The sequence below is a fragment of the Vespa crabro genome, chromosome 21 (genome assembly GCF_910589235.1).
Source record: "Vespa crabro chromosome 21, iyVesCrab1.2, whole genome shotgun sequence".
NCBI lineage: Eukaryota > Metazoa > Arthropoda > Insecta > Hymenoptera > Vespidae > Vespa > Vespa crabro.
The window spans coordinates 226,920-241,477 of NC_060975.1; the positions used below are offsets into that span (position 1 = coordinate 226,920).

Below are 14,558 nucleotides of genomic sequence, written 5' to 3' on the forward strand. Positions count from 1 at the left end.
GTGATACATGTGAAATTGAATCCTCCTGGAATCGGCAAGAAGACACTTCCGTTGCGAGAGATAAGAAAAACAAACATTCAAGAGTATTACAGAGGGATTTCGAGGTTTCTTCGAATCAAAGCGAAAGTTACGACCCGCGTTGAAAACTGAGAGCTTTCTCGAATGACAACGAGCGAACGTTCTTGGTCCTATCCAATGAAAGATCGCATCTCCGACACCTCTATTTATCATAAAGCAAAGAGCTCGTCTCCTAGCTGATAAAAAAGTATATCTTAAATCATATTCGTCGTTCCTCTTGGCAGCATCTCCTACGATACATATCGAATGTACTACGGATACGGGCATACATATATGAAACATCTTTGTACCTTGCTCGCTCTCATGTTTCATGCATATTGCAAATATTTTCGAAGGCCGTGAGATATAAATTATCCATTCTCGAGGAGTAAAGCCCTCCTTTTATAAAACCGGAGGATTAATGTCCTTGTCCAATGTCTTTGAGGAGTAAATAAGATAAACTATACACATGTACGTATTAAGCGACATCGTCAAATCGAAAAAGTTCACGGGGTATTTAACGCGAGGGAACCTCTTTAATGGACAACTTCATCTTATTCCTTAGAAAGAAACTTGAGCTCGTTATAGGCCCTTTGTACGATGGCACGACGAGGAGATGTTTCTTTTTTTTCTCTCTTTCCTTTTCCGGAAGTATATTGGTCTCTCGCACACGTACGCATCTGCGTGTCCGTGTTCGCGTCTGTATTTGAAATGATCGATAAAACGAGAGAAAGAGAGGGAAAGGAACGGCGAAGAAGAAGATGGGTGTCGCGGAAACGCAATATTCCTCGACTTACGGCAATATCCCGACGCATTCACGAGAGTCTAGCGGGATACCGCGTACTTCTTTTATCGATGGAATCTTTAGTTTCTCTCACACCCGCTCTCTCTCTCTCTCTCTCTCTCTCTCTCTCTCTCTCTCTCCCCGTACCACCAAAATTTCATAACACCGAGCGTGAGTTGAATGCACGAGGCGAAAAATAACTCCGACGAGAATTTCTTTCCCCGTAGCTTTTTTCATTTTCTGTTCTTTTTTTCGAATTCTTGGAGGGAAAAAAGCGTCAGCAGGTATACGTAAATCCGACTCCATTATACTATCATGGTATACGACCATTCTGAACGCAGTTTTACAAATATTTCCGCACTGTACCTCTCGAGTAATCTTGTTCATTTAAATGTTAAGTCTACCGAAAAGTTCTCTGCCTGCTTAGCGCACAATTATTTTTAAATTCCTAAAGAAAAATGTTTTACATAAAACTGACAGAACTCTAAGGCTAAACTTTATATTTTTGTCCGTAAAAATGATATGTGTAATGTACCTGATTTCTCTCGAAAAAGATCGATTATATCGATTCGATATTTTGTCCGTATATACACGTTCCCAATGGCTCGCTCGTTAAAGAAAACTGAACTTGGATAAAGGAAACAATCGTCCACGGAAATGAGGTAGGATTTCAAACGGTTCAGTAGGTGAAGAAACGAGAGAGAGAGAGAGAGAGAGAGAGAGAGAGAGAGAGAGAGAGAGAGAGAGAGAGAGAGAGAGAAAAGAGGATATCGATTTGTCAAAGGTCAAGATAAATATGTAATCGAACGAAATTAAAGAGTCGACGAAATCGAAAGAAAAAATCGATAGCCTTGAGAGAGACCTCTATCGTGTTCTCACGCGTCTTTGACGATCGTTTTACCGAGAGACGAAACGTTTGATATAATAAAAAGGAACTAAAGATCGGTCCAATTCCTTTGAAAAAGCGCAACCCTTTAAAATCGTACCCTTTGTTTCTCGCCAAGGGAAGAAGGAGGATCGAACGAGTTTCGTTAAAACGAGCTGAAAAATTCAAAATTACCGAGATCGTATTCTTTCGGTAGTCTTTCGCAACGAAGCAGCAAATATATAGAGGGAAACGTATGAAAGCGTAACGACAGAGGGAAGGAGATAGATAGAGGAGCAGCGAGCGAGATCGAGCAAGGAAGAATGAAATAGCTAAGAACGCGGTGGTTCTACAAAGAGACAGGAAAGAAAATTTCTCTTCATTCATATTTCACGGTAGGCTAGGACGTTGGAATAGTGTTTGCTCGTCTCTCCCTCTGCACACACGTGCTTCAAAGTTTCTCGAGCTCGTCATCGATCCGTAGTTCCTCCCGTATGTACGGACCGCATATGCAAAGCCACCAGTACCACCCAGACCTCGCCACCTCTCTCGTCAACTTCATCCCCTTGCCCACCACCACCATCTCCTCCTCCTCCTCCTCCTCCTTCCCTTTTCGACGTTATACATCGTATACATGCAACGGTTGCTATCCATTTCCTCCTGTGCGACAACGAGCTTATGAGAAGCGACGCCCTGTAAAGTACCTATTAACGGCGTCCATCGTGTGCATAGATACGTCGATGCGGTTTGTCCTACTATGGTTATTATTACGTCCCAAGATCGCCCAATCATCCATCTTTCGTCAATCTTTTAATATTAAAGCGATTCTTCGATTTAACTCGTTGCAGCCCTTCATGGTGCCCTTAAGGGTATTGATGCTATTAGGAGGTGGAATGGTCGCGGTCTTTGGAAGCGAAGCTATCGAGCTCGGTGGTGCTGGACCTCTTGCCGTAGTTGCCGCAGCCTTCGTCAGCTGTTACTTTTGGCAAAAGGACGGTTGGGAAGTGGACGACGTAAGTACCCCGCACGTCTTACAATTATATCGCACGACGACGTATCTCTATGAAATAGAAAGGGGAAGTAGAACGGGATCACTTACGACGACCTATGGAAAGGGAAAACTCGAGTCGAGAGGGTTGTCACTGACTAAATGCCATTAACTTACTGCAAGTATAGCTCGTATTCCGTTCGCTTAATGCGACACGAGTCTAATGATTCGAATGGAAAAAAAAGAAAAAAAAGAAAAAAGAAAAAGTAGGACGAATGAAAAAAGGCCGAACACGAACACCCGTGACCACCGTCATGCCCTTTTTTTCTCTCTCCCCCTAATCGACGCCAAGTGGAAATGTTAAACGATCATTTTTCTGCTTCGTTACGAAATGAAATATCGCGCTCTCTGAAACGAAGCGCGCGCGCTTTTCATTTCCGTTCATTACCACATAAAATGCTCGATAAATTATTCTCTTTCCTCTTCTTTCCACTATTATCAAGAAGGATGGGAGCACTATACTATTCGCCTGTATTCATATATGTATATCCTGTGTATAGTTCGTTATCCCCGGTCCTCCTTTAACGACGCGCCGCCTTTCCAATATTCTTTTTTCCTCTGCATTCGTGGAAAATTAATTTACGCGTCCTTTCGCATCGATCGGTGTTTCGTTCCATTCGCTATACGGAATTTTATCGATGCGTAGCCAAATCGAAGTTTAGTTTTGCGCGTTCAATTCTAATTTGTTGATCAAGCTGACACGAACTTTTGCCGCAACAAAAAGCTAATTATACGCTCCAACTATTTATCATCCTATTTAATTCCCAATGATATCGTTTAATGTTTGAAACTAGAAATTAGGATTTTCCTCAATTTGTTGAAATATTCAAAGAATCGTGTCTTATGATTCTAAATTCTTTTGGAGGATCTTTTTATCGTATAGCAGTAACGTTCTCGACCCGGCACGTATTCGAACGTACGAGCGACGCGTATGCATGTAAATCCGTGCGACGCGAGCACGCACAGTCTTTTCTATTATAATATTATAATATTATTACAACGATCTTCTTTCATTATATATCAGACGCGAGTCATTAATTATGACTTTCGAAAAGCACATTTTAACGGAGAAAATTTGAGTTAATCAGATACTTTGAACGTTAAATGAGCTAACGATTGGTCGTTAGTTCGTGGCATTAAAGAAGGACATTTTGCTAAACTCGCCGAAGAAGGAAAAATCGTAGTTGGCTAGCTATCGTTCTCTATATCGTTTTCTATCTATGTCCTATAAATCCTATAGATCCGAAGGCAGCACGTATCGCTTGACGCCAGTGTGCAATCAATGTATTTCGATATTGGAATATGATTTTAGTTTGTAGGCGAGAACAGTGCGTTTCGACGTCCGAATGTTTCATGCTTATGCGATCGAGTTTGGACGGGAAGAAGCATTTTTGGGGAGGAAAAATCAAGTTGAACAAACTTCTTCGCGTTGAAAGAAACGCCTTGACATTCTCCTGGGGAAAAAGTTTAGCTTTACGAATTCCTCTCTTGGTTTCAAGATTGAAGAGACTCGACCGTTATCGCAAAGTAATCGAACGAAAGGCAAAGACGGACTAATCAATGGATTAAAATCGTTCGAGTCCCATTTTATCACTCGTAAATATTTCGTTCTTGACTTAGCGCGCACCGGTTATACACACAAATCTCGTCGCGCTACTGCATTTTGATGTAACCGCGACAGCAGTTATGCGTTATCAACGCTTCCCCAATATTGGAATATGGAAATATGGAAATACGGAATACGGTTCACGTGTACGTGGGACGTACCCTGTATTTGCCAGTACCCTTTCCATCAGCCACATTCGCATACTCCAAGTCTTTGCTCTGAGATGAAATCGCGATTAAACTCAAATGCGTGCGTGTCTATGGATTAAGATATGTAGATACGTTTAAACAAGTTTCGTTAGAGTACATGCCGTTGTAGTACCATCCACGTATATTCTATAAAACGAGATAGCTACTCGAAGAATTAACCGCGAGTCCAAATATTTGACGAGAAAATCACCATAGAGAGTTTGACCAGCAAAAAGATACAAACGAATCCAAGATTTTTCCTTGACCAACGAATTTTCCATTAAACTAAAAACGTGCTCGTTTTCTTAACGAGCTTCTCGTTAAATTCGTTCCGATTGAATCGATACTGAGAGGGACGGACAAAGGGAAACTAGAGATAGAGACAGAGAGAGAGAGAGAGAGGATACATTTTCCTTTTTACTCCCTTTGAGTAGACTTCACTTTCAACGCACTCAATTTTATCCTGCTTACGTAGGTACGAACGATCCGAGAACATTCTGTCGAGCGTTCTTACTACCATCTCTCTCTAGCAACACGAACGAAAGACAATGTTCGAACGAAAATTATCCGAACACGATATCGATTCTCGAGCTTCTCCTTTCAACATTTTTACATGGAAAAGCAGTTATCGAAGTGGTCGAGAAAGGGTTTCTCGAACAGGAATGGCAGACATAATCCGGCTAAATTTCCCGGAAAACTCAATGATGTACCCTCTAGTCATACCGACCGGCGGATTTAATTAGAGTTTAGCGCACGCTACAAGCTCGATCGCATACGTTTCACTGGCTTCGTCGTGTGGGTGAGACGATAGGACGCGATAAAACGCGATTCTCCTAGTAATCGATGATTCCAACAATTTCTATAAAAATTCTACCCGTGTAGATATTTGTCATTTTTTAGGATACAAACAAACGCGACATCGACCGATAAACGTATTTTGAATAATTTAAAATCGACTGGACCGAAATCACTACGCAAAGCAGAATGAATGGCTCTCTTGAAACACTCGATTATGTCTGTAATGAACAACCTTAGATAAAATTTGGTTTGTGTGATCAAGTATTTCTTGTATGCTTTAAGCCATTCTCGATTTACCTTTTCGTACTTTGACGTATCTAGATGATATAAGCTTAATACGCTCGGTCCAAGTTCTAGTTCAATGGGAAGAGAATAATACATACATACATACATACATGCATAAATATATATATATATATATATATATATATATATATATATATATATATATATATATATATATATATAGTCGACGATTATGGTTATAGGTGTATTTGGCCATATTCGTATCTAATTATCGGCGCATACATACCTTACTTGGAGAAAGGAAGTGCGGAAATCCGGTATATCGGATTCCTCTCGAATCGATAGAACGAATAAAAGAGAATACCTTAAATCTTTTTCAAGAAGGCGAGATGGAAACTTTATGATAATTTTCTCGAGCAGGATTCACCCTCTTCGAGAGAAGTGAGAATGGAAAATCTTTCGCGTTCTTCTTCGAATAATAGCAGAACACGGCGTTAAAAGTAAGTTTTCAATCGTGACGAAATATGCGAGCTGATTTTACTTCAAAACTTTTCACTACAGACGTTTCGATCCACGTAATTCTTTCCTTCTTCCTACTCGCACGATTAATAATATTATAGTCCTTTTGAAATATCCCGTATTATAGCTATATAACGTAACGTGCCAGTAAAATTTACGTAATGCGACCGCACGAACGAATAACACCAAGTTCTGCTATATTCAACTCTAGGCTAGGATAATTTGTAATAAGTACTGTTACGCGAGTTACGATATTATCCTTGTTAGCTTTAAAGGTAATAAGAAGACTCGGCAAACTCTCGAAGGAAGCACTTTTCCGACGGTAAAAGAATATCCGCCAAGGAGGTCCGAAAGTTTCAAGAAAAAGAGAAAAAATTATCGGAAGGTTAAAAAGGAAGAAACAGGGGAGAGAGAGAGAGAGAGAGAGAGAGAAAAGTCGTGCAAACGACTTTCCCTGATCTAGCAGAAAGGGACTAATAAAAAGAGATGGTAAGAATAGTAATAATAATGAGACTAATAACAATAATAATATAAAAATGAAATGTAGAAGGAAAATTGTCTCAGCCGCGAGATTTGATAAAGGCGGATACGAAAGAGAATACACTTAGCAGGAGTGTAAAGGAGGGGGGGGAGAGAGAGAGAGAGAGAGAGAGAGAGATGTAGAGAACGAAAGGAGGCATCGCAGTGACAGGAAACGAAGAGAAGGAAGGACGGTAGTCGTAACAGTTACCGGTATGTTGCAACTTACAACCGGGACACACCCCAACAGAGACTAACACCCCCCCCCCCCCCATTTCTACAGTCACATCTCTGCGTCCTATCCCCTCCTACAACTCAACGATGTACCACCGCGAGTATACGGCCAACTAAGTTTACTAGCATTTACTTGCTCGCCAAAAGCGGCTAGAAAAGGGGACTTGCTCGTCGATTCATGTACAAGCTGATTTCGCTGGGCTCTACTACAATCTCCCTTCTCTATGACGTTAGTTTCCGTATTGAGAGTAATATCGTGCGAATGGAGGACGCGACGGTATTAGTCCATTTTCCTCGTTTCGACGTAGTTTCCACTTATTTTGACCCTTCCAACCAGCGGCACTAACAACCAACTACATAGACAGGATAGTACTTTCTATTGAACGGAAATAATTCTTAATTCCAACTACTTTAATTACATTTTCTTGCCAACGGAAAGACGCGAACACGTTCTGTACTGGCGTACTACCAGTAGTACCTATTTCAATTTATTAGGTATCTACCGAATCTACGTACACTCTCTCACCTCGCGCCTAATTTTCTTCCATTTATATCGCACGATCTTGAAATGAAATTTAGAAGCAGACATCTTTCAGACTTGCGTAAAAATATCGGAAATTCTTTTACATCTCTTAGTTTCTCCTGTGAACTAGAAATTATAGATAGTTTGTCCTACGGAAGTAGTAACCATATAAAGTTCATATCGCATTCAGAATTTGATTACGTCTATCTAGGAGGGAAAAAATGGGTAGGAAAAAAATAGCGATTCTATCATTTATATTCATCGGGGACCCGGAATAAATGTACGTATGTATGTATCTGTGTATATATCAATGTTTCTTGATTTGAAAAATTCGCTCGTTGAAAATCGTTATTGCCAGGTCGCTGCTAGTGGAGTAAAACCAGGTGAGGAGTTTAATAACTCTACTTCGTAGATTGGTCGGTGTAATAAATCCATGAAAGTTAAAGAGGGAAAGGAAATTATTATCACGAGTGAACGATCCGAGAAAGTAATGAATTTTCGTGGATATCAGTGAGTGTTAGCTTTGCATATAAATGAAATGATTTTGTTTTTTAAGATCGTACTGGAGACTGGTGGATAATTTATCGAAACGGCATATAATGCAGGACGCACGAAAAATCTGTCTATACTCACTCGGTCGTTTTTGCTACGTGAGCGCCGTGTATACGTAGTATAACATAATAAAAAGTAATAAATCGACGCTGGATAGCGAGTGCATTTCAAAGTTACAAATCTCCATAAATTTTAATAGCCACTAGTATATACCTATATGTGATACACGTCTATGCACTTACGATCAAATGGGGAAAAAAAGATGAATTGATCTTTGATCGATCATGTCGATGCTCTTGAAATATGTTCGAACGTTCCTAAGATTCTAAGAGACAAATTATCGTCTATCGGTTCGAATTCTATCTCATTGGATTATCGATTTGAACTTGATTATCCATGCCGTTGAAATTCGGCATAACGTATTTCTTGCATAATTCAGACAGATTAATAGCAATAATTACGAGCGAACGAGTGCGCGTGTATCGTCATTAGAATATCCATCCGTAGGATCAATTGGACCCAACGTTGATGATTAACGTTAGCATTTCCTTAAAGTCCCTTATTGTTATTACGGGATTGGCATTTTCCTGATTATTCCCTATCGATGGATCGTGCAATAAGGCGCACCTTAACGTACGAATCCAAATTGGTACGACAGCTCTACTCGATTCCAACGAATGCGAATCGTATTTTCTCTTGATCAAAGGATAAATTCGCGTTTGAACGGAGGGTAACGAAAAGAGTTTTCAACTTGAATATGGGTGATTTGGATAATCAAGCAGTGAACCGAAGCAAACGAAGAAAGGAAGGAAAGAAAGGATGAGTGGAGTCATCGATCTATCAAAAAGAAACGGAAATTCGACCGCAATTAGGTACAGTACAAAGCTTCTATTAGATTTGCCACTCCCGAACGGCGATCGAATTATGCGAAATATCGAACGTGTGACGGATCGATCGACTGCGCATTATAACCGTTCGAAGGTATTCTCGAATAGAAAAATAAAAGTGGAAAAAGGAAAAAAGTCGAACAAGAGTCGTATTTCGATTTGAGATATGAAAGTACTGTGACAACCTCTAATTAACTTACTCCGTTGGCTCTGGTCTTAATTAATGGCATACCTTTCGCGTACATAAGCGACGCTGCTATTCAATTACGTGAAATCAGGCAACGTCCAGATTGACGGTACATTTCTCTTCGGGACCCCCCTCCCGTCCGCTTACATCTTCTATTTCTCAATTTATTCGTCGTTTCTCCGACCCCCTCCCCTCTTCTCTCTCGTCAAATTTTTCTCATAAGTATGCACCATTAATTTTGACGTATCCTTACAGGACAGACTAATTCGGATGATAATCGCAACCACGAATGGTACTCTGCTAGCCGTTTTTTGCTCGGAAACGTGTTTGTTATCCTTTCTCCTCTTCTTCTTCTTCTTCTTCCCCTACTTCTGCTTCTGCTTCTTGTTTTTGTCTTTTTCCTCGAGAGAAGAAAGAAAGCTCGACGGTGAAAGAATACGCGTCAGAAGAATAACGGTGGCTGTACTCGTATATTTGCATTTCTATATAAACCGTACTCCGTGCGCTTTGCCAGAGGAATTTTTGCTAAAAGTCAACGTACTCGGTCGACAAAGTGTCGCTCGGGAAACTAACTAACGGGGACGAGACGAGACAAAACGTAACGAAACGAAAGTCGACGGATCGTAAAATAATTATTTTCAGTTCAGTGATTCGTCCTGCTCGGAAATCGTTCGCAGCACGCAACTCGCGTTCGGGCAAAGTCGGAAAATCGGATTCATTCTAAACAATAGCCTACCGTAATACTTTATGTGGTACACAGGTACATAGACAATGGCAATTATCGTAACTTTGAACTTAACTCGATTCTACGCTAATTCGACTAAATCGTAGCGCGTACGTTGGTTGGTCTCTTCGTGTCTCGAAGCGTAAAGCTATCAAGGCACATGTAAACTTTTCCAACCGCATATATATATACATAGGTACCTGATACGGGCAAAATTACCGACTGCTTCCGAATGTATTAATCCGAATCAATCAAATAGTTTAGAAATCTTGCGTTAATACCATCTTATAATAAATTGCATAATATTAACGTATCGAAATGATTGTACGTGTAACATAAAAAAGAAAAAAAAAAAAAAAGAAAAAAAAAAACAAACGTTTTAAAATTTAATTCCAGTTAAAACGAAGATTTATACGCTGTATAGGTGGGATAATGGTCGAACGAAATATCTATAACGTTACGTAGTCGAGTTATTAACAAATATGATGTACGACGAGTAAAGAATGGCTAAACGTAACGTTCATTAAGTAATACGATATGCAAGGTGAAATATTAATAATATCGACGGTCCTCTTGAATGTGTGCGTCCGTTCTTTGGAAGCACTAGAAAGAGAATAAATGACGGCGTTATGAGCAAGAGCAGACTTAATTATAAGCACCATAGCGTGTGTTCCTAGAGTAACGGTTCATAATGACTATCTAGGATATAAATCCAACCACTGGCGCTTCTAAATGTTATTCTATCCATTGCATCCGGCGCGTCTTTTCCATTCTTATCCGCATATACCGTGTACATCTGTGTACACGCGCGCGCACACGTATGTATCCATATATATATATATATACATACATATATATATATATATCTAGAATAACGAAAAAGCGCAGAGAAACGTACGGGCTTATTATCTATCAAATATTGAAAGAATTTTCTATAGTTAACTTTTCGATGTAATTTTATCAAAAATTTTCGGGCATCGATTAGCGCAAATTTTCAGATGATCGGTTCGTTAACGAAACGAATAAAGAATTATGGCAGGATGATACTCACCACGTGACATCCAGGTGACTCGATCGCATCGAGGGGAGAACAATAGAAGAGAGGACCTTGATACTCTCGAACCGTCGACGATGCTCATCAGACTCGACGTTAACATAAACCCCCTCTTCACCTCGAGATATGTACCTACGTATAACGTAGTACATACGTCCTCTGCTGCATGGCGCCGTAATGTCGCAATAACGCGACGTATCGTGTGTCTTCTCAAATTAGCACCCTATAAACGATAATATCCCTTAGCTCGCAAATTTACGCCCTCTTATGCATAACATGCGCGTGAGACTTCAACGAGTGCGCATACATAAAGGAGGAAAAAATAGCATCCTATACACATTTGCATACACATGCAAAAAGAATGGAAATAAAAAGACGAACGCAACTCGTACACTTAAAGAAAAAGAAAGCAAATACTTTTACGATCGGAATCCTTGCGATCCATCGAGCCGCACTCTGCCAACTGATACGACACCGATAGTAATACGTATGTATATAAACGCGAAGAAGAAACGTTTGTATTTATATTTGAGTCAAATAACCTTCGTTCTTTCTCCTTGTCCTATTCCTTCTTCTATATATATATATATATAGATACGTATGTATACATTTAACCGTACGAACGCGATAACGGGCCCATTCGCAAACGAGCAGCGACAGAGAACGTTCTTAGCTTTGATCGATCGAAGATATCTTTTCTTTTTCCGAGACCAATTTGCGTACTGGCGTCTACATTTATATCTATACGCACGGCTGTATATGTACGTATCATGGGTCGCTTATGGTTACTAGTCATTACTCATTAGTCCTACAAATTATCGTAAAATACATCAGATCGAATATATCGGAAATATATTCGTTCGGAAATATATATACATGCATAAGAAAAAGGATTTTATACTATTATGATTAACGACGTTCGAAAGAGAGCGAAAGAACGACGGTCTTTTGTATCAAAACGTGCAAGTTCGAACGTAAATGACTTACCATAGGCGATGGCCGAGAATAGAAGAGGACGTAGCTGCTATTTGTCGGCAATATCATCAATTTTCTCTGCATAATTGGAGCGTTTAATAGAGGAGCACCGATCGTCGAAGTGAATCTTAACGAACGAAACAATCGACTGACGAAGAATCGTAACGAGTCGCGCGAAAGGGCGCACGCGATTGGTCGAAAATTCTTGACGATCGTCTAGTCCTGCTTCGCGATTCGTCGACGCGTCTCTTACAACGGATAATACCACGAGAAAAATGGACTCGTCCATTTCGGATTCTTTCGTTATATTTTCTCGATCGTTCGGGTATATGGACTCGATGACGCGAACTTAATGCCAAATCGTAGCTCCTTCAAGATTTCAACGAATAAAGAAATCGGAAGAAAGAAATATCCTATGGATAAAAAATTAAACGAGAGTAGTTTCTATGGAAGTAATAACGGCGCTCGACTCGAAATAGACTCGTCCGTTTCGTGATTGGTCGATCGAGATTCTCTTCCTTGATCGCTCGTTTTATACAGGGTGTCCTTAAAATAATGACGTACTTTATACTATATACGTTAGAATGCGTTGAAATACGTGTTGAGAAGAATTCTCTTCTGTTTCAGAATCCCGTGGCAACGTCCTTCGAGATCTTCTGGATGATATTCGAGCCGATTCTCTTTGGGATCACCGGGACGCAGATATCGATCGCCGAGCTGAAAGGAAAAACCGTCTATCTTGGGATCAGTTGTCTCATAGCCGGTATCGTTATTCGGATAATCGTGACGATATTCGTAGGAATTCGTAGCAAGCTCAATACGAAAGAAAAAGTCTTTATCGCTCTCTCGTGGATGGCAAAAGCTACGGTGCAGGCGGCATTAGGACCGGTCACTCTCGACGAGGTTAATCGGGATAACGCCGAGCAGGTCGAATACGCGAACACGGTACTGACTCTTTGCGTTCTTTCTATTTTATTAACGGCACCGACCGGCGCGATCATCATATCGTTGTCTGGTCCAAAATTATTGACAAAGACGACGACCCCTAGCGCACCGCCGGACGCTTGGAAAACGAGAAGACCCTCTATACGAGATATTTCGATCATCAACGAGGATCCCGATCTCGAAGAAACTGCGAGCGAAAGGAAACCTTGATTACTTTTCTTTCGACCTTTGCCTTCTTTCCTCTACTTTATATTCTTCTTCTTACGTTCGTTCGTTCGTTCACTCGTTGTCTTTTTATCGACGGATGCCTCGAGAAGGAAATACGTATCCTTGCCTCGTTCTCCGTGTATCGTCATTCTTTTTTTCTTTTTCTAGCTATTACGTTTTGTTTATTATCTCGCCGCGTAAATGGGAAGCTATGTACGTACATGTGCGTGCGTGTGTGCGTGTGTGTGTGTGTGCGTGTGCGCGTGTGTGGTGAGAGCGCAAGTACCTCTACGCGTATGTACACAAGAGTTCGAACTTTCTCCAGGAAGAGAACTTTATTTCGTAAGGTCAATGCGGACAAATAATAGAAGAAGAGAAGGAGAAAGAAAAAAACTTGGTCTCTTACGTGCATCCTCCTTCTCGATGGAGAAGATCGTAGTCCTTGAGAAAAGTCGTCCGATAGCATTCTTGTAGTTTCTATTTTTGCTCGGTTGTCTGATGTCGTGGATAAAAAGTTAAAATTTTTCCTCGAATTTGCCATCCTTTCGAGTACCGAAGGAATATAAACCGTGTACGAAACGCGACATACGAGTCCTTGTTGTACTATCGACGTTTTTTTTCTTTTTTTGTTTTCTCTTTTTTCACTTACTTTCCGTCTGATCCATATAACATATTTTCTCAACGAGGAAATGGACAAGACGATGTTGCATTTACAATGAAAATTATATTAAGAATGAAAAGAAAATAAAGTTATTTTGCCTCGTCGAATGATAACGAAACAATATTTTATAAAGTTAGGGAAATAAGATGAGAAAATAAGGATTATACGTGTATGTACATATTTGCCCACATCCAAAGGTTCGGTTTTGTTTGTACATTTTTCAATCGTAGAGATCTCTGTAGGATTAGACGCGTTATGATTATATAGATTTCCAATTGCGTGTAGATATTTGTACATATTTTCTGCGCTTACATGCCGCTTATCACCTATTACACGAGAGTGCGATGACAAAGATAACGAGTTAAACATAGTATAATAAGAATCCATCTATAATCTAGCGAGGATGATATTTTATAAACGTAACCAACTATTGAACGCTCTCAAAGTTAATCGACGATACGATTAAAATCATATATATGACGTTTCTTCGCGAGATAAGATTTTCGGATATATATATATATATATATATATGTATATATATATATATAATAATAAAAGTATTTCTGCGATAAGGATCAGTCTTTGAGCGATATCTTCTTTCTCCTTATCGTTCGTCCTGTTCCAAGAAGAAACGATAGTCTACGAAGAAAAGAAATAAAAGGAGAAATATGCATGGAGAAACAGGAAAATTAGTGCGGCTGGCACAACTTTCCGAAACCTCACTATTCTTTGCCCGGTAACTACTTCGGAAGTTCGAAGATGAGCGAAGGAACGAAGCTGATGAAATTGTGATGCTGCCGAGGATTCTTTTTCTTTTTTTTTTTTCCTTTCCTTTCTTTTCCTTGGGAAATCCAAAAACTACAAGTATCGTGGTAAATCTACAAATGTGAGTATAGTTGAATGAAAGAGAAACGATAACAGAGAAAAGAGAAATATTCTTCTAGAAAAATGACTTTTTAAACAAAATCCTTTGAGATAC

At 39.9% G+C, this 14,558-nt stretch overlaps 2 protein-coding genes across 7 annotated transcripts in view; one reads left to right on the top strand and one right to left on the bottom strand.

The window, feature by feature from the left end:
• The window catches only part of LOC124431318, a 55,447-nt gene extending 43,131 nt beyond the window's left edge, over window positions 1-12,316 (bottom strand). Inside the window, exons 1-2 of one of the 3 annotated variants that reach the window (XR_006943964.1) lie at window positions 11,779-12,316; window positions 10,789-11,014 (exon numbers count right to left, since the gene is read on the bottom strand). Coding sequence is in view for 1 of the 3 variants with exons in the window: in XM_046979068.1 (XP_046835024.1) it covers window positions 10,789-11,014; window positions 11,779-11,850 (298 nt within the window). In the remaining 2 variants the exon portion in view is untranslated. Of the gene's footprint in view, window positions 1-10,788; window positions 11,015-11,208; window positions 11,664-11,778 lie in introns of those variants that run through there. The other 2 variants (XR_006943965.1, XM_046979068.1) reach the window with 2 other exon arrangements.
• LOC124431311 (neuroligin-1-like) overlaps window positions 1-14,151 on the top strand; it is an 82,010-nt gene extending 67,859 nt beyond the window's left edge. For all 4 annotated transcript variants that reach the window (XM_046979054.1, XM_046979055.1, XM_046979052.1 and 1 more), the window contains 2 exons: window positions 2,555-2,719; window positions 12,394-14,151. In XM_046979054.1, the coding sequence (XP_046835010.1) occupies window positions 2,555-2,719; window positions 12,394-12,921 (693 nt within the window). In that variant the 3' untranslated portion in view covers window positions 12,922-14,151. The remainder of the gene's footprint in view (window positions 1-2,554; window positions 2,720-12,393) is intronic.
• Window positions 14,152-14,558: the final 407 nt, after the last annotated feature.